This window comes from Pelmatolapia mariae, linkage group LG20, assembly GCF_036321145.2.
Source record: "Pelmatolapia mariae isolate MD_Pm_ZW linkage group LG20, Pm_UMD_F_2, whole genome shotgun sequence".
Taxonomy (NCBI): Eukaryota; Metazoa; Chordata; class Actinopteri; order Cichliformes; family Cichlidae; genus Pelmatolapia; species Pelmatolapia mariae.
Window position 1 is genome coordinate 15348418 of NC_086244.1, and position 20209 is coordinate 15368626.

The following is a 20209-nucleotide window of genomic DNA, read 5'->3' on the forward strand; positions in this document are numbered from 1 at the left end:
CGCCAAGGACACACCGGACCCATCCTTCAAATTCGGGTAAATGAAGGACGCATTTGTTGGCCGCATTTGAAGGAGTCGACGAATTGGGACAGTCTTCGTCGCCTGGCTGTGACGTAATCGGCCTTCAAATGCAGCCTCCGGAGGATGCAGCCGACGTTTTGGGACACAGCTACAGACATCCCATAAGTCAACCAGAGTCCAGTGGTGCAGCTTGCTTAAGCTACAAAGAAGTAACACGTTTATACAAGTTAAATGTGGAGAGTAGATTTCTTTAGCTCATCTTAAAGGGACTCTGTCAAGCAATGAAAGGGGAAGTGTGGTGGTTTTGGAGTAAAAGTTCAAGTTCATGTTATTAGTTGTTTATGCTAAGTAACTGCAATTAAGGCACGTTTAAGTTGATTATAAGGGTTTTGCTTATTTTTAAGACTGCATTAGATATTTAAAGGTCACATTATAGTATTTTGTTTGACATTGAAGGTTCTTTTCTGTTTAACTACAAGTGAAAAACAATTTATTATTTTGGTTTAAGTGATGGTGACATATATTTAAGCTGACTCTTTAAAGTAAAGCAATTTAAGTGGACCTAGGTGACTTGAGTGTAGTATAACACCTTTGACTGTCTGTGACATGGAGCAAGAAGGCTGTGACACTGAAGCTGTGGAGCAGCAAGAAGCTTTTGAAGAGCAAGAAAGTTTGCAAGAACCATGCACAAGTAAAGCTACTAAAGAAGGAAGTTTGAGGAAAAGTCAAAGAGTTAAGAAGTTCACTGAAAGGGGCCAAGCACTACATGATGAAAAGGTGAACAAGCTTCAAGCTCGCTTTAAAGTCAGTTATGAAAAGTGGAAAGTTGTTGCAAAACAAGGCAAAAAGGCACTTGAAGAACCTGTTAGTGCAAAACTTAAAGAGCTTATTGACCGAGTTGAATATGCCTCGGCAGAAGTGAAACAAGTTTATGATGAACTGCGCAATCATGAGACTCCTGATGCAGACACTCGCCGCAGAGTGGACACCTGTGATGCGGTTTCTCAGAAGATGATAAGGCTAACTCAAGAAAAATTAGCAGCAGAAGAAGACGAAGAACTTTCTGAGAGATTAGTTCACTGGAGTGATATAGGATCAGCATTCAATTCTGCAACCTCTCAAAGATCCAAGAGTTCAAATAGCAGGCAATCAAGATGCTCAAGTAAGTTGTCTGTAAAGAGGCAAGAAGCAGCTGCAGAGCTTGCGGCTACTGAAGCAACTCTGAAGATTATGGAAGAAATGGAAAGTGAAAGAAAGGCACTTGAAATCCTTGAAGCAGAGAATGCTGAGAAACAGAAGGCCTTAGAGCAAAAGCGAAGAGAGCTTGAAAGGCTAGAAACAGTAAAGAAAATGAATGCTGCTAAAGCACGTCTGAAAGTGTACAATGAAGAAGGAAACTCAGATGAAGAAATATCAGACCTTCTGCACGAAAGGAGTAAACGGAGAAATGTCACATCCAAACCGATGAGTCAGTTTGCACATTCGCAACTTAATGCAAATGCAGAGCCGTTTGATATGCCACAAGCCACCACAAGGTCACAACCAAGAGAAAGCAAACATGAAGATAGTACCACAACATTGGCCCAAGCTCTAGCTGAATCCATTCACATAAGTCGCCTACCAGTACCAGAACCTACAGTCTTCAACGGAGATCCTCTCAAGTACAAGGATTGGAAATTGTTGTTTCAAATCCTGATAGACAGAAAGAACAAGTTGAGCTTTATTAAGACTCGAGGGGAGTAACAGTCAGAACTCAATCCAGCTGACCATGCGTCGCGCGGACTGAAGGCCAAAGACCTCATTACCTCCAACTGGTTTAGTGGTCCAAGTTTTCTTTGGCAAGAGAAACTTCCCCACGGAGAAGTCAAGGTGGGAAAACTTGATGCAGAGGATCCAGAAGTACGCAAAGCTGGTGTACTCCATACAACTACGGAAACAGATTCTTTGGCAGAACGTTTTCGGAAATTCTCCAGTTGGTCAAGGTTGGTCAAAGCGATGGCAAGACTTCTCAGATTTGTGAAAGAGTTTAAGGGCTTGGAAAGGAGAAGCAATAAAGCCACTAGCCTTGAAGAAAGGAAAGAAGCTGCGCTTAAAATCATATCCATTGTACAAAGATCAGTCTTCTGCAAGGAGATCAAAGCACTTCAAACGCGAAAGGATCTACCCAAGGACAGAACAAATAGACTCTATCGACTCGATCCCTTCCTGGATGAGAAGGGTGTTCTTAGAGTGGGAGGTAGATTAGAGCGTTCTACATTGCAGCCACACGTCAAGCACCCAGTCATCTTACCAAAGCCTTGCCATATCGCAAAGTTACTGATTGATCATCATCAGCGAGTGAAACATCAAGGACGGGGCATGACGATAAATGAGCTGAGATCAAATGGAATATGGATACTAGGATGCAGTCAAGCAGTATCATCCTTTATCCACAACTGTATTAAGTGCAGGAAATTCAGACGTCGAGCAGAAGAGCAAAAGATGGCAAACCTACCAAGTGAGAGAATGGAGACAACTCCTCCCTTCACGTATTGTGGGATGGATTGTTTCGGCCCGTTCTACATTAAAGAAGGAAGAAAAGAACTGAAGCGTTATGGGCTTCTGTTTACCTGTCTATGCTCTCGTGCGGTGCACATAGAGCTACTCGATGATATGTCAACCGACGCTTTTCTAAACTCACTGCGTTCTTTCATCGCTTTGCGTGGGAATGTACGTCAGTTGCAATCAGATCAAGGCACCAATTTTGTTGGAGCCAGACGTGAGTTTCTGGAAGCAGTAAAGGAAATGGATCAGGAAAGTCTGAAACAGCTAGGCTGCGAGTTTGTGATGAATCCTCCCTCTGCCAGTCATATGGGTGGAGCCTGGGAAAGACAAATTCGTACGATCCGAAGTGTATTGACAACCATTCTGGATCAGTCATCCAGATCATTGGACAGTTCATCTCTAAGAACCTATCTTTATGAAGTGATGGTGATAGTTAACAGCAGACCTATCACCCCACATCTACTCAACGATCCTACTGGACCTCAGCCACTTACACCTAATCTTCTGTTGACCATGAAGTCGTCAGTAATACTGCCACCACCAGGAGACTTTGTAAAGGAAGATTTGTATCTTCGCAAAAGATGGCGTAGAGTCCAGTACTTGGCCAATGAATTTTGGCACAGATGGAAGAAAGAGTATTTACTGAGCCTACAACAAAGACAAAAGTGGCACAAAACAAACAGAAATGCACAGGTCAATGACATAGTGATCGTACAAGATGACCAAGCATCAAGAAACGACTGGAAGTTGGCTAAAGTTGTTGCCATACACCCGAGTGAAGATGGATGTATACGCAAAGTACAACTGTTAATGAGTGACTCATTGTTAGATGACCATGGAAAGAGACTGAGTAAACCAGTTCTACTTGACAGACCTATACACAAGACTGTGACACTATTAGAAGCAGATTAGTTTACATTTCATAAGTTCATGGGTGAAAATCACAAGTGATTTGGTGGGAGTGTAGCTGCCGTCAAAGGCAACTCTCGCATTTAAGTTCATTTTATTGGATTTAATGTTGAAACAATTAGTAGTTGAAATATTAAGAAATAATAAATAAATAGTAATTCATGTTCTGTTCATTAGATTTATATGTTTAAATGTGTATTTGTGCTAACTGTGCAATTAGATAGGAACCTTTTCTATAGTTCCGTCTGTTGTTGCTAGGAGGGCATTTTTCTTGGCTGGCACACTCAGCAAGCTAATTAAGAGACGAGCCACGAGGTTTGCACGTCTACAGAAAGTTGTAAAAGAGTGCTTTTTTGGACTACCCCACGACGTGAGGATTAAAGTTTTTATTCCCTTTGAGTGAGGCCAATGAGGTAAATGTTTTCTTTTGTTTATTATCGTTGTATGTAAATATGCTAGTATTGCGTGATATTCTAGTGCAATTACCGCAGTGTGAAGTGTAATGTGTATTTATTGATCGTTTTGTTGGAATGTTTCGTTTTATATAATGCTTAAGGGCTTTATTAAGAATATTCATTTAAGTTTGTATCTCTTTTTAGTTCTGACGGCATTGTATCGGCTGTGGTTGGACATCATTACATGTTAAGGCATGTCGAAGAATCCTCCTGTCCGAAATAAATGTCAGTTTAAAAGCAAAGAACAAGTTGAGCTTTATTAAGACTCGAGGGGAGTAACATAATTCGTAATCAAATGATCATATTTGGCATTTTTCCTTCTTTATAACTTCATTTCAGTTATATTTTATTTGTTTTGTACTTATAAGTTTTGTCTGCTCTGACAAAGCTATTGTAAGTTTTTATTCATATTAGTGTAATTCTTAAAAGTAAGTTGAGTTGTGAATGTGGCTTTCTGTGTCACTGTGTGTGGTGATGAAAGAGCAGTTTAGCTGAGAGTCAATACATGTACTTTGAAATGCAAAGTACATGTGATTATCCCTCTGAAGGTCGACGCTTCGGCTGCACGAAGCCCCCGCTGGGAACGAACGCGGGAACACTTCACCAGCTCGACTCAAAGTGGTGTTTAACCGCGGAGAGCGTGAGCTAACACGAGCTGTAATCTGAGTGATGAAGTGGACGGCGTATGGACTCGTATAATTGGATGATGTGGAGTGTACGGACCATCAGCGGCTGACAGACTCCCTGCAGACTGCGGAGAAGCTGCTCCCTCTCAGCCCGGAGACGTGTTATTAAATTCACATATATTCATTACATCACATTTCATTTTAAAATGAGACATCCAGGACTGGGAGGAAATGAACAAGAATTACTACCTGACAGAGTGATGACTGTAGGAAAAGTATAACTCACCGCTAAGTAAAAACTGCTGGTGCAGCACCTAACCATAAAAAGACTGGAAATCTAAACCAGTCCACTTAACTGTGATAATACAAACATTTGAAATATGCATCATGTATTATACATGTTTACAATCAACACATTATGCCAAAATATTGCAACGCAACAAGATAAATGAAATCAACTTAGTCTCAAAAGTTCTTTAAGCCAATGAACAGTTATCAGTGAGCCAGTAGTTCAATAGATCTAAAATCATGTGTTTGGAGGGCATCATTGTTCCATCAGTTACCTGGGAGCACACGGAGCTCTGCGTCCGTCCCCGTCCTGGTGCTGCTGGGGTTATCAGCCAGACAGCGGTATGTAGCCGAGTCCGGTGGCTGGACTCGGCTGACCTGCAGCGAACCTGATGGCAGCACAGCGAGACGGGAGTCAGGTTCAAAGGTCAGTGGCAAGTCCTCTCGGTTCTTCTGCCAGCGGATGACAGGTGTTGGGTCACCTGAAACCTCGCAGCGGAGCAGGGCAGTATCGCCGAGGTACGATGAGACGGACTCAGTGGGGACGACCACTTTGAGTGGACCTGTTGGGAAATGAGTTTTATGAGTAAGAAAAGTATTGACAACAAGTCATTTAGTGTAAATATATACACACAATGGATTTTTTCGAAAACTGTGTGTGAGAGTATTCAGTTTTCTCTGCATGGAGTTATCTGTCAGGCTCACCCAGAAGAAAACAAACTGAAAATTAAAGATAGAGAAAACAATCAGCAGCTTCAGGTTTTGTACACTTCAAATCAGAACTGTATAAGCAGATACTACAAGGGGAAAAGATGCCCTGAACTGTGTACACTGCAATAAATCACTTTGTTCTTTCTTAAATAACGTATAATGTATCTAATGCATCATCTTGGATTTTAGTTTTTGCTGCTTCAGTGACCTTGGACTACTGACGATGAACCAGTACTCTGGTTAGAGTGCCTATCCAACTCCTAGCAGCTCTCCAGATCAGTAGAAGAACTACTCCACCAGCTGCAATCAAACATGGTGGTCTTCAGACATTCAACTGCTGGACCAGAGAGGACCTCCACAGAAATAACAAACAAGCAAGCCAGCCAGAAAGTACAAGACACAAAGCACCGGCACTAACTGGTTAGAATACAGAGGAGACCACAAATAAATCGATGAGGATGTCATTGTCACACACAGGAAAAAAAAAATACAAATGCTTAAATGAGTTATTAAATATGCCTAAAAACTATCAATTGCAAACGGTGCAGTCCAATACTTTAAATGCTGTCTTTGTGGGAGAGAATATAAATAGCAAGCCGCTCTAGGTCATTTGGCACCGAGTCAGCATAAAGAAATTAAAAAGCAGTTGCAGCAACCCAGGTCACCTTTATGGATTATGCTGCAGTGCAAAGTTTCATCCTATGGTACATGCTTAAGTTCAGGTAATCTAGAAGTATAGGGATGGCCATTTCTATTCTGTTGCATTTGTACTTTGATTATTAAGAATGTGCAGTGTGGTTTCAAGAGTATGATTGGAAACAGTGTAACGATAGCAAAGAACCACTGTGGCTGGAAGTAGAGATTAAGTAGTTAACTTCCAATGAGTGACCGTCACTCCAGCACCACCACTGCATGTCATTAACGTTGTTCTTCCTGTTCAACAGGAGTTCGTCCTTCCCACTATTGCCTGTGTCTGTCTCTCTAGTATTGTACTTTGCTTTCAATATAAAGCATCCTAAAGTCCTGGTTGTCGTTAATTAGTGTTCTATAAAGTTCAATCAAACTGAATCAAGCAGGTCTTGTTTGGTCAGTGACCAGTTTGTGGTTTTTAATCACCTACATTGTCAAAGTAACCAGATAAAAAGCCTGTGTAGTCTAAATGCGACATGAAAACATTACCGTTAATACCCACAGCCTCTGCGTAAGAAACAAAAGTCACAAGCAGCAGAGGTGAAGAAGAAGGGAGCTGACAGCAAAGGTTTCTCAGGTCAACAGGGAGAAAATAATAAAGACAAAGATGGAGCAGAAGAAGCAGCGAAACTCAGCGGGTGAAAATGTGAAAAACTCCAGAGAGAGTTAGACTGGGACCAGCGGGAGGACAGATGAAAGTCAGACAAGAGACGGAGAGACAGGGACAGCGCGGCCAACCAACGTAGGGCCTGCTGTGTTCAGGACCCACACAGTTTCCCGTCTGATCAGATTCCCTTCAACAACAAACAGCCTGTAGCAACAGAAACACAGGAACGTTCTGACTGCCGGCCTCGCTCGGCTCTTGCAGGGCATTTTATTATCTGAAGCTCTAGTGCAGTTGTGTTTTAATTTCAACATGGCTGCAGGGAGCTCTGAGTAGATTAAGAAGAAGGTGCAGGAATGTCAGGAATTCAATAAAGAGCAGTGTTGTTTTCCTCTCTATTCTCTCTGAGAATGTAAAGCAGATTAATTGATTAAATGAGAATCTGAGCTTTTTGACATACAATTCATTCAGGTCTTCGCGTGGGCTCGTTTTTTTCTCCTCCTCAAAGACACAGCTGTGAATATTGTATTCCTGACATATTCCACTTTATTCATCCACTTTAGTACTTGTGTGCAACATCTCTGCTGGTTCCATGTCAACAAGTCTCCAAGGGAAGTCAGTATTCGAGGCAAAAGGTAGGAAATATTGTGATTATGATAAGATTAGACACCTACATAAATCTCAGAGGGGAAGAGGTTTGGTCATCCATGCACTGTGACAAAATAAACAAGCAAGGCAGGTCACAACAACCACATGCTGCCTGAGCAGAGGTGTACATCCACCTGGATTTATAGTGTCTTTATGATGTAAACTCTGATATATTTAAGCTATATTTACACCACAAAGCCGTTTACAAAACCCTCACTAAGAGCGGACTAATATCCAGCATTCAAATTAGCTATTTTTTTCTGTTTCATAAACTAGGTAGGAAAATTTGTCTTTATTTATCCCTTCGATGTTGGGACCAGTGGAGCAGCTGTGCTTGGTTACCAGTACAGGTGTGAGCTAGTACACTGGTCAAGGGTGACATGAATTTTAAGCTAACATTGGTCCAGGAAGTAAACCATGCAAGAACGGGAAGAATATACAAGCAGAAGGATGATCAGCGTTTGACCTCTTTAGAAAATCACTTCAATTGGTAACACAGTACAAACAGAAAACGGCTGTTACATCATGATAGAGTCCGTTTTCCACGTGTGTGCACACATGTGTACACCTGTAATATGTGCAGGTTTTGGTTAGAGAGACAATCAAGGTTGGTGTGGACCTCAGAGGATAAAAAGAACTACCAACACAAGCTGCAGTCCAAAATGGTAGAGCTGGAATACCTCTGAGGAAACCCACGGAGATGCAGCTGAATAACAAGCACCATGACAATAGGGACACAGCAGGTGAGCTAGCTTGTAGGGGAAGAGAAGAAAGGAAGTGCCTGGGCTTGTTATTAGCAGCAACTGAAATGTCAAAATAAGAGCAAGTGGACTGCTGAGTAATAAATTAGTGGCTCAGGATGTCATTCTCTCAGATGGGTATTATCTGCATCCAAATATATCTGGGCCTGTCTGAGTAAATTCACTACTGATATTTAGATTTGTATATGTTGTTTTTGTTATTTACTCTTAATTCTTTTAGTCTGTGATCACACAAAATGTATAAAAATAATGAAATTAGCATAGCAGTGTCTCTAAAATCAGTTTTAAATGTATCGTTTGACAGCTGACAAGGCCTAGTTTTTTAGGTCAGTTTTCTGGCATCCCAACTGCTGAGCTTCCAACATACATATATACATTCAACCATTTACTGTCCTTAATTTCTCAAAATGTGATGTCTTATAGGTGCATTTTAACAAGTTTAAAATAAAATTTTGGAGAAAGATCACCTGCTTCATGTAGAAAAAGTTTGATAGACAAGCAATGTTTATTTTCTTGAGTTTTGAGCAAGTTTCTAAATCCCAGGAGTCCTACATTTCTGTCAGCATACAAATACTCTGAAATATTTTCATCTGGAAAAGAGAGAAAATGCAGTTTGGGGTCTGATTTTCTTGCGGTTTGTGTTTTTGTTTCATGCTGGTTTGAATCGGTTTATGCTTCCTCCATTTTACCTCGACACACAAACAGCCGGGAAACCTGAACTCGGAAACAAACGTCAGCTTTCTTCTCTTTCTGTTCTGAGACATTAGAGAAGCTCCAGTTTGACTCTCGCATCGTCAGACGAGCCGCCGCTGGATACAGGGTTTCACAGCGGCGGGGACTTGAGCGGCTGTGACATCACGCATATCGAAGACGACGGTAACACTGATGTGAATTTGGAGTGTGCATCTTACATAAGTTCTGCTGCTGTCTTCTCCTATATGGATCACTATGCTGCCTGCAGCTGGAAAAAATGGCACACACACACACACACAGATTTTTGTTTTTGCTACTTGCTAGGACTCATTCCTGGAGGCGTAACCAATCCTGCTACCTGTCTAACCCACAAACATTAAAGCAACATATAAGATGGAAAACAGTGCTTTCTATTGTACTGTGTGGTCAAAGGTTAATGCTGAGCATTAAAAAAACTGAGCCCTCATCAGGTGACTTTTGCATTTTTATTCATTTGAACTTATTTAGCCATGTCTACAATAGAATAATGTACAAGTAGGACTCCTGGGAACAGTATGAAGATTTAAGCTGACAGCAAGCCTTTGGCTTTTTTCATTGCCAGGACATATGAATATAATTTCACAAAATAAATACTGCTGTCAATCTAATTCTAGACGTAAAACACAATGATGCTGTGCACATAAAGCACAATAAAAATGAGATTCAGGGATTCATTTACAGGGTAAAATTCAGCCTACTCCACAGCCTGTGTGGACATCTGGACTGATTAGAATAGGAGTGTTTTCTGTTCCACCAGACACTCATGAGACGACCGTGGCTGAAAAGATGTCTGTCCAGACAGAGCTTCATATTTAATCAGCTGTTGTGCCGGCTGACTGCAGTTTACGCTGGCTGGAGAATCAGTCATCCATTTTAAACCTAATAGGCAAAATTATGATTTGGGACATGTTTTGCTGCATAGCTGGTATATTCATGAACAAGGCCAACAAGTGGAGGTTTCTCAGATGTATGCAGCTGTGTAAACTTTAAGGTCTGTTATGCTGTGTGAGGCATTTAACTCCACTCATTAAACATGTGGCCCAGGGGGACAAAACTGGCCTGTCAGATCAACATGACTGGATGGGTTTGAAAGGACTGAAAATGGAAGAGAAGTTAATACTAACTCCAAATTTACCAATAACATTTTCTCCTACCTTGTAACTGACTGATGCAAATGACCTCTTCTGTTCAAATAAAGATGCGTGAATTGATTTGTCATGTATAATCATGGTTAATTAGCCGACAAATATAAATTTAATCAACTGAAATTTACAGGATGATGAGTACACTGAACTTATTTTTTTGCTTTTGAAGTTTACTATTATAAATCTATGAGTAAGTCTCCATGCTTAATTGTTAATACTTGATTTCTCTAATTCAATGGAAAAGTGCAAAAACTTAAAGGATCATTAAAGTTCAGGTCATGTCACTCGTCCTCCTTCAGTACTTCGCACTCTAAAAAAATATTAGATTAACGTGCTCTTCTTAAGTTCACATTAATGAATGTTCTTAAGGCAGCTGTTTTAAATTTTATATTGTTCAACCCTTTTCTTGGCATTTTCTAGAAACTGGAATCCGATGAGCAGATTTTTTTGTTATTCCATGAGGCATTGTGTCTCTTTTCATTGGATGGGATCTGAGAACATCCTGTTTGAATTTAATAAAACTGAGCCTCATTTATCAAAAGTGAGGAGCATCAAAGGAGATCTTCAGTCAGAGATGAAATTCTGATCACAAAGAATGAAACAACAAAAGAAAATGAAGGAAGGCAGCAGGATGGAAATTCTGAGAGGACGAGAAATAGGTCAGTCCGTCGAGACTGAGGAATGATGGGGAGGACAGAACATGGAGGAGAACAGAAACACTTAAAAGAAAAGAATAAACTTTGACCCTGAACTCAGCATGAAAGTACTTAAACTTCCTGTCTTTGGAAATAAACCACTGACATACACAAACACACAGTGTTAAATAAACATTTTAAAATATATATATGTACTAACAAATACATTTTTTATGGTGGTGGCTGCTGTCTCCTGCTGTTTTCATCCTCATTACACAAATAGACCAAAATGACTCAGACTAATAATAACATGCAAATCACAGCAAACAGGCGAGGGCAGTGGAGGGATTTTGCGGGACGTTCCTGCTTCGAGTCTTCGCCTTGGGAACGATTATTATTTGCTTCTGTGGGTTGAACCTCGCTCCTCCTCACCAACATTAATTGGGACTTGCACAAATCCTCTAAGAGTTGATGGCTAATTGGGAATGGGCATGCTGGAGGCTGTTTCATCTTTACACCTCCACCACTGTGTGGTCTGAGAAATCATTTTAAACCTATAATCACCATTACCCCTGCCACCAGACTGAAGAAAAAAACAAACATATCACTCCTATTTTAGGTTCTCTTCCCTGGTTGCCCTTTAATTTTACAGTGTATTTTAAACAGCACTTTTTATTGATTCTTAAAATCCATTAAGATGATTAAGTTAGGGCAACTTATTTATTTTAAGTATACTCAGAGTAAAATGTGACCGGAGACAAGGAATAAAGTGAGCAGTTGCCATTAGTAAGTGCATATACTTACAAGGTGACCTTTTAACCTCAAGTATACACTAAGTAGTATACTCTAAGGACAATCTGTGTACAGGTTTAAATTATTCATAAATAAGGTAAATAATGCATTTGGTCTGTTTAGGTTTTGACTTTAAATTCTTGTGGAAACGATAAACAACTGATTCATGATGGTTTATGAGCTTCATGAAAGCAGATTTGAGAGGGCTTATGGTGCAGTCACAATAAGTATTAACTATTCTCCTTTAATGTCACCTATACCTGAATTATTAAACAAACAACAGTAGGTTAGATAATTGAAAAGCGAAAGCCAAAAGTAAGAAATACATTACACCATGCTCTATAACAATATGGCGGACTTGACTGGTTTTGCAATCAAATGCATTAAATTATCATTCTTTTCTTTAAACAGTATTAAACCACATTTCAAATGTTTGTTTAAGGTCTTATAGACCCTGAATGCAACAGATATCTCAATGGTAAAATGTACCTTTTCCGTAGATAAATGAAGTTTAAATTTAAACTCTCTTCATAAACGGGTACTCCTCATTATGATCTGATCTCTCTCTTTTCCCGGTGTTTCCACTTCATTTTACTTGGTATTCACTTTGTGTAGGATGTCTCTTTTTTTCTTCTTTTCTTATTCTACCACCCTTCAGCAATAGATTCACTTTCTTTGTTCTCTCTTTTCATTCTTCAATAGAGTTTCTTCTCTGTTCAGTCTTATATGCTTTCTCTCCCTCTTCCTCTGAGAGTTCAGTGTTTCTAATTAATTCCCAGTTTACAGTCATCTCTGAACACACACACGCGCACACAGCCAGACTGCTAATTGAATTTTTAAGCCTCTGCCTTTCATTAGCATTTTGCCATGTAATGCATTGTGTGCTTGCTTGAGTGTTGCCCATGTGTGTCTATGTGTGCGTTTGTGTGAATGACATGGAGGTAGGGCTGATTCATATTTTAATGTAATGCTTGAATGTGGGTTAATTGACTTTGATTGGAACATGTGTGTTTAATGATTCAGGTCAGGTTTGGATAAGAGTTTAAAATTCACAGTGAGTTCTTTCGGTGATGAAGTGTCTGAGGTGTGCTGCATGTCCCGCAGTGCTGTTCACCATAGCTGGAACCATTTTACCATTGCACTGGTATCAGGCAGCTCATATAACCAGTGGATTCTGGGCCAGTACCGAGCCGAGGCAGTGCCCAGCGCTGTATTTTGGTGCATCAATTTAGGCTTGACCATATCAACTCCACTTATTCTTTCCTCACTCACATGCCAAACAGACCATGAAATGAGCAAGTTGTCCTGTTTTTCCCTCCTTATTTCATCTTGACTCAGACTTGTCTCAGCCTCCTGGAGGGGTTTGACTACACTCAGAGTCATCTTGATTTAGTAGGCGTTTTGGCATCGACTTATCTCATCCTTATGTCTTGACAATGCTGCAATATCCAGGGCAGAAAACTTTAGCCAGCAGAGACGTGCTGACCACTTAAGGTTGTCTTCAAAAGTAAGTTGATCCCCATAGGCTTTTATGTTAAATGCAAAGAAACAACAAAAAACAACAACAACAAAAAAGACATTTTGGGCTCGATGGATAATTTTCACATTCTTAACAACTGCTCTGTGAGTTCATTTAGAATCTCAATATAATGTTACATTTTAGATATATGGGTGTAGCCACTTCAAAGTTTCCCAAAAGAATTTTTTTTTTTTTGCCTTCTTTTGCTTTCTCTGCTATGCACTTATAACACACTGACACAAATAGAAAGAAAGACAAAATGTCAGTGCTTCATAAATATAACGATTATTTTTTGACTTAAAAAATGCAAAACCACTTAAAAATACGACTACTGCCAGTATGTATCAATAAACTGCCTAACCACCAGTGTGGCAATGAAAAACCTCCAAAAGTAAAAGTAACAATGAGCTACTACACGATTATAAATGTCTGAAACCTTGTGCAGCTGCTCTCCTTTTTAAACATGATCCAAATTGTTTAGATCTGCAATATAAATGTTAAACTTCACAAGCTACTGAATGTTATTTTTTCTGAATTGTTTTTGACTGCATTAATCTTTACCTGTTGAGATGTCACACATGGGTCACTTTCTGGTGTGTTTTTGTGTGACAGAATATTTGATTAGTTGCATTTGTCTTTAATCCCATCACACTTTCAATAAGCTGTCATACAACATAGTGCACACAGTACAGGCTGCGCAGACTGCAGGTCATGGTGATGCACTAAAGCCTCAGAGCTGCTTTCTGTTAATGTCTTCCATAAACTGTATTGATCTTAAGCCTCGCTCCACTTACTAAATTACATTACAGGTGAATTACTTTGGTGTTATTAAGTAAATATGAACAGTAAAATAAATGGAAACGGCAATATTATGGGAGCATGTGTGTGTATGTGTGTTGTGCTGCTATAACTTTCAAGGAGAGGTGAAGGTGTTGTGGCCATGTTAATCTAAATGAGTGGAATCTCCTCTCCGATACTCTTTATTCATTCAATCATCTCCTTCTATATCATTTTTCTTCTGCTCATTATTTCTTTCTTTCACTCTTGCCATTTTTTCAGTTTTTTTATTCTTACATTTTCTCTTCTGTTGTATAGAAATTGTATGTTATGTAAATACACATGTGGACAACATGCAAATATTTACTGGTTACAAAGCTCGGGTTTCAGACATATCTGTATCTGTCAGTTGAAGGAAAGGTTTTTCAACAATGTTGCTCTATTCTTATTTTCAAGTCCAGTGATTTTGTATTCAGTGCATGCTGGATCGCTTCTATTCTTTTTTGTATCCAAGCAAAATACACAAACAAATGATGTGTTCTTACAGTGCATGATGGTTGATATCAGTGGAAAAAACAAAACAAAATCAGCAACCAAAAATCATGAGGCTACACACAAGAACCCGAACTTACAACTCCAACAAATACCAGCTGGTGTGATTATGGTTGTCAGTCAAAGACAAAGTCAAAAACAATCTGTGCTTTAATCTTTAATACAACTCTGAGTCTATTTATAGCATCCAAATCCCATTTCATTTGTCTATGAAAAACAATTGAATGACTCTCTTTTTTTCTATTTTTGCGCAACATACTAGAAAACCAGTCACACAACGAAAAAGAAGATTGAAAACGACCCCTGAGGGACACCATGGCTTATAACAGCACGAATGTGCTGTTTATTTATTTGTTGTATATTTTAATATTAGCAGGTTCAGAGGACAGGGCTAAAGTTATTAAACTTCAAATGAATAGATTCAAATATAAAGTATATCAATATATGTTTAAAGATAAACTAACTCACACACCAAGTATAAGAAAAACCTCCAAGTTTTGTGAGCTACAATTACTAACAGCTAAAGCTCAAAGCACAGAGGTCTAGAAATCATCTGGCAAGCATGAATTTGGAGGGAATAATCTGTATTTCCCAATCGGTTGGTGAATGGTTGCTGGAAGTTGATGGTATTTGCTGTGAAATCGACTGTTAAAGCCCCAGTCAAGCAGACCCATGGACCAGTCAGTGGCCTCTGGAAAAAATGTGTATTTATATAAAATCACATAAAATCGTTGAGTGTGTGTTTTAATTAAACACAAACTGTTGTAATTGACCTCAGGTCAGCAGCCAGCTTGTTCCAACAAACTAGACCACAGTGAGAGAACCCTGCGCACACATCTAATTCTGGGAACACAAAAAAAAACACAGGTCGGCACCTGGTGACCTGAAAGGTCAGATTGGGTTATAGAGATGTACTGAAGGGTCAAAGCATTGTGAGCTTGCATTGCTTTTCTAAAAGGACTGAACTGGGAGCCAGTGAAGGGGCTTCAGTACTGGGGTGTTATGTTCACATTTCCATGTGAGTTTCAGGACAGTGGTTGCTGCATTGTGATGGAGTTGAAGTTGTTGTACCAATGATTTGCATTATACTGCGAATAAAATTTTACAATAGTCTAACCTACTTGATATAAATGCATTTGGTCCTCACAAAGCAAAGGTTTAGCTCACAAAACTATATTGAAGAAGCTAAACTATCTGGAACTGAGTGAAAATGGTTTATCTACTGAACTTGTTATGATTGTAGACATGAGACAGAAAATGTTTGAATGAATAGATACTTGTTCAGCTCTAAAACCAAGTAGTCTCTTACCTGCCACAGTCACTCTTGCTGTCCGGCTCACAATGCTTCCCAGTCCATCCAGCGTGGCGAGGCACTGATATTCTCCCTCATCGGGCCGATGGTGCCGCGAGTGCATCACATTCTGCACCAGCAGCGAGCCGTTACTCAGCTGTCGCCGCCGCTCATCGACCACCGTGCTAAGCAGCACTCCATCTTTACGCCATGTGATGGTGGGGGGTCCTGCCACGGCATCTGACTGTGCCTGGCAGTCTAGCTGCAGCACACTGCCACGTACTGTCACCGTGTCCTGAGGCTCCTGGGTGAAAATGAAGTCCACAAAACCTCCAAGACCAGACGAGGAGGAAGAAGATGAGGAGGCATCTGAGGCTGCAGGAAAAAGCAAAGGAGACGAAAAGGAGTTAGAGGGAAGCAAGACACCAACAGGACAAATAAACTCATCTACATCAAATACAGGTGTGCTTTAACACACATTTGCGAATCACTATTTAATTATTTATACTTATAAATAATAAAAATATAAATAAATCTCATATTATGCTGATTTTAAATCATGAAAAATGTAAAGCACAAAATTGCTAAAAGGTCCTCAGAGGGGATAGTGTTCAGTCTGTACTGTTCTCTTTCTATACAAATACATTCAGGGCACATTTCTGGAAGACAACAATTATGCCGCCCATATTCACCGGTTAAACTGGACAATCACAAAAGCAGGCAGACAACCAACATAAACATTGTAGAAATAATTCATTTAATAAATAAACTCCTCAGGAATCAGCAATTTGTATACCGTAGCACAAGTCAAAACATCTACCACTGATTGATATTGCCACAGCAAAAAAACAAGTATAACAGCTAATTCATCAACCCCTAAAACAAATTTCAAACCCAGTAACCGCCCACACAGTGTGACAGTAAATGCATTATATATACATATATAGTATGACTGAAGTTAAAGGTGCATCTTGTTGCTTCTTTTTGTAGCTTTATGTACTTTTGTTCCTGTCATTTTTTTCCAAAATTGAACTCCAAACCAATAATGTCTTGCTCGTGGCTTTGTTCTGTTTTCTAAAGCAGATCAATCAGGACTAGAATTCTAATACATTTTCTAATGCTTTATCTCTTTTTGCTTCACGTTTTTATCCATATTTGTCATTAGCTCTGCCAGACATGTCTCTTCGGAGAAGAGAGTGTGGCTCTGAGTATTAACCCCCAACCTGTAGAGCTTCACTCCGCAGGATAACTCATCACTGCTATCAAAGCCACAGGAACCTGCTGTATTCTTTGTTTTTAGGTTTATAGACTTTCTTTAATCTGCTGAAAGGCTCTGACAGCGGCGAGCAGTGGCGGCATCTCCTCCCTTCTTTGATGTTGAGTCTGCTTAAACGTCTTTCATCGTGATCAGAGAGGCAGTTTGTTCAGTCAAAGCCGCTGTTCAACGTCTCCGCATTTCCCGGAAAACCTGAATGGAGGCTCAGAACGACCTGGAGTCACAACGTCACAGCGCAGAGTCGACTTTGAAGAGCAGCAGATGTTCTTTTTTTGTGTTTTTCCTTTCAGTTGCTCCTATAGGAAAACTAATCAGAGCAAAAACTTCTGTATAAAAGTTAATCCCAGTTGGACCTGTTCCAATTGGGACCGGAGAAATAAAACGAACAACACTTCATAAAAAAGTCTTTATCTCTAAGAACTGGGATTTGCTTTCAGCAAAGCAACATCCTTTTCTCGGATAACAATATAGTGCTGAGTGTGTTTTCATTGCAAATTATCAGGTTTCTCCTTACCTCACTATAACAAGAGCCGTGAAATGACTTATCTTGTGGATTGGCACTTTATCAATAAAACTGAACTCAACAAAAAATGCAAAAACAGAACCAGAATGAATCTAAAACCACACTCTACATACAAGGTGGATGCCAATAAACATCACAGTTGAAACATTTGTCAACCAACAACAGATTCCCAATATATATATTTATAGATGCATGTGCAGTACAACTCAAATTAACCAAAGGTACTTTATTCTAATGTACTCAACACTGGCTCTTAAAAAAAAAAAAATAATGGTAAGAATCAAGTTAATTGTTCTTAATTTAGGCTCGTTAGCTGCTACAAAGCTGTTACTCACAACAATTTCCCACCTTCATCTCTCCAAACAACAGACCTGGCAGATACCCTGCAAACCCATCTGTCATATTGAGGCTAAGAGAGCGTGGCTAAGGGTGCTTAAAGTCTTTTTAAGGGCTTTTTATTAACAAACAAAAGGCCTTAAAAGTATTAAAGTGTGTTAAACTGAGAGACAATAACATTAACAGCACACATACAGTACAGAAAAGAATCTTGTAGAAGAGCAACATCACAGGTATCACAGGTAACTCCGCCTGCAGCCAATCCCCCACCCATACCTGAGAATCCTTCACTCCTTCCAAAACATCCTAGTTTCCTTCCCCACCCATCATCCCTTGTTTATCTCAATCTTGCTCCTTCTCCCTTTCTTATTTCTTCTTTCGCACTCTCTTTTCCTTCATGGTTTCCTTCTTATTGATTCTCCTTCAGCAGTCGTCCCCCTCTCTCTCTATCAGTAACTCACTATCTTGACAGCTCTATCTGTATTCACTTCCACCACACACACACACACACACAAACACACACACACACACATGCTCAGAGCCAGTCACTTCATCAGCTTGTCCTTGTCCTCGTTGTCCTGCAGTTTGATGCTATCAGTCTCTGCTCAGCCTTCGTCTCTACTCTCTTCTTCTCTCTTTGTTGCCTCTCAGTCACTTTATCTTCATATTTCATCTGTAACATGAAGCCGGTCTTCACTTTATTATCTGACCACAAACTCTTCCAGACATATTTTTTTATGAACTTTTAGGATTTTTTCTGTTAAAAGAAAGTCATATATTTTTCTTACAGTGTTAGTACACTAGAAAATCTTGTTGTCATAACACAGAATATGTATGAATTCAGCATAAAATTAATATATACAAATTAATATATATTAAATATATATTATAAATGCATGGGGAATAGACAAAATTTGACAAAAATCTCAACAAGTTAATAAAAAAAGTGAAACTGAAGAAATTTCTGGTTTTACTGATTTGCTGACAGGCGGCAATTATTATAATCAGTAAATGAGTCATTTAAAAGATTTCTGAGAATGACAGTTCTCCACTTCCAGCTTTTCAAATTTGATAATTTTCACATTTTAATGTTTATAGTCAATAAATGTAATGTCTTTCAATTTTGGACTTTTGTTGGGCAAAATAAGACGATTAAACGTGAGTACGGAGAATGTTACCAGCATTTTGGTGCCAATTTCAAGACTCAATAGAAAACGTAATAAATAACTGTTTGTTTCAACTTGACAAACTATGAAAACCTTCCACTTGCATCTGATTTCTCTCCTCACTGATTTTATTTCCTGACTTAAAATCTGTCAGAAGCAAAGACTCTGAAAAAACAAGTAAAATAAAAGGACTGTAGAGAGAGTGATAATGAGCAGTCTTGACAGCAATTTAAAATCAGATAAATGCATTCTGAGTCTAGCTTCTAAGTATATATTGATTACACAAGTTAAGAGCTTTTCTAAGAACAATACTTGTGCATTTCTACACAGATTATCCAAACACTGAACATACATGCTGTCAAAGTCCTTTAGACAGGCAGAGATATGAGACCTCGCTCCCTGCTTCCACTGGAGCAAGTTGGCCAGACTGAAATGTGTTTTATCTCTCTTTGTGATTGATGAATATTTATCATTTACTGTTATTTACTGTTTTGTGTTTTAACCCCTTTCCTGTCATTTAGGTTTTTTTGTCTGTCGTTGTGGTCAGTCCATCTCTTCACACTAGTTTGGTATCTTTTTGTGGTGAACGTGAATCTTTTGTTCTTTCCTTTTGCTGTGAATTTTTACTGATTTGTCACCTTTTGTTTGATTTCTTGCTCATTTTTGTGAATTTCCACTTGTTTGTGGTCATATGGTTGTTTTTGGTCCCATTGGTTTTTGCTTACAGTCTCTTTGCTGTCTTTTTAGCACGCATGTGTTTGATTTCTTCTTTCTTCCTCAGGTTGTGGATTTTCAATCTTCTTCACGATTTTCACTCGTCATTTTGTGTCTTTGTGGTTGTTTTTTTTTTTAGCATTTCTTGTATTTGATTCTTTTTCCCTGGTGTGGATTGTTACCTCTTTGTGGTCATTTTACATTTTTTTGTACTTGTCTCTTTTTATTGTGTGTTTACACTTTTATGGTCTGTTTACAACTCTCTGCAGTTGGTGTGCTTCTTTGTGGTCATTTTGAGTGTCTGTGATTTTTTTGTTTTTTTGTTACCTTGTGGTAATTGTGGCTGTTCTTCTGAATCTACAATTCGTTCTGGTCATTTTGCATCTCTTTGTAGCTGTTTGAGGTCTCACTTCTGTGTCTCTGTTTTGGAGATTTTGTAATTTTTTTCCTGCCTCTGTGTTTTTTGGGTCTCTTTGTGATTGATGTGCGTCTCT

At 39.3% G+C, this 20209-nt stretch overlaps 1 protein-coding gene across 1 annotated transcript in view; it reads right to left on the minus strand.

Moving 5' to 3' along the window:
* dcc (DCC netrin 1 receptor) overlaps positions 1-20209 on the minus strand; it is a 329297-nt gene that overhangs the window by 218561 nt on the left and 90527 nt on the right. The window contains exons 2-3 of the mRNA XM_063465291.1: positions 15719-16075; positions 5119-5406 (exon numbers count right to left, since the gene is read on the minus strand). Of these exons, the coding sequence (XP_063321361.1) occupies positions 5119-5406; positions 15719-16075 (645 nt within the window). The remainder of the gene's footprint in view (positions 1-5118; positions 5407-15718; positions 16076-20209) is intronic.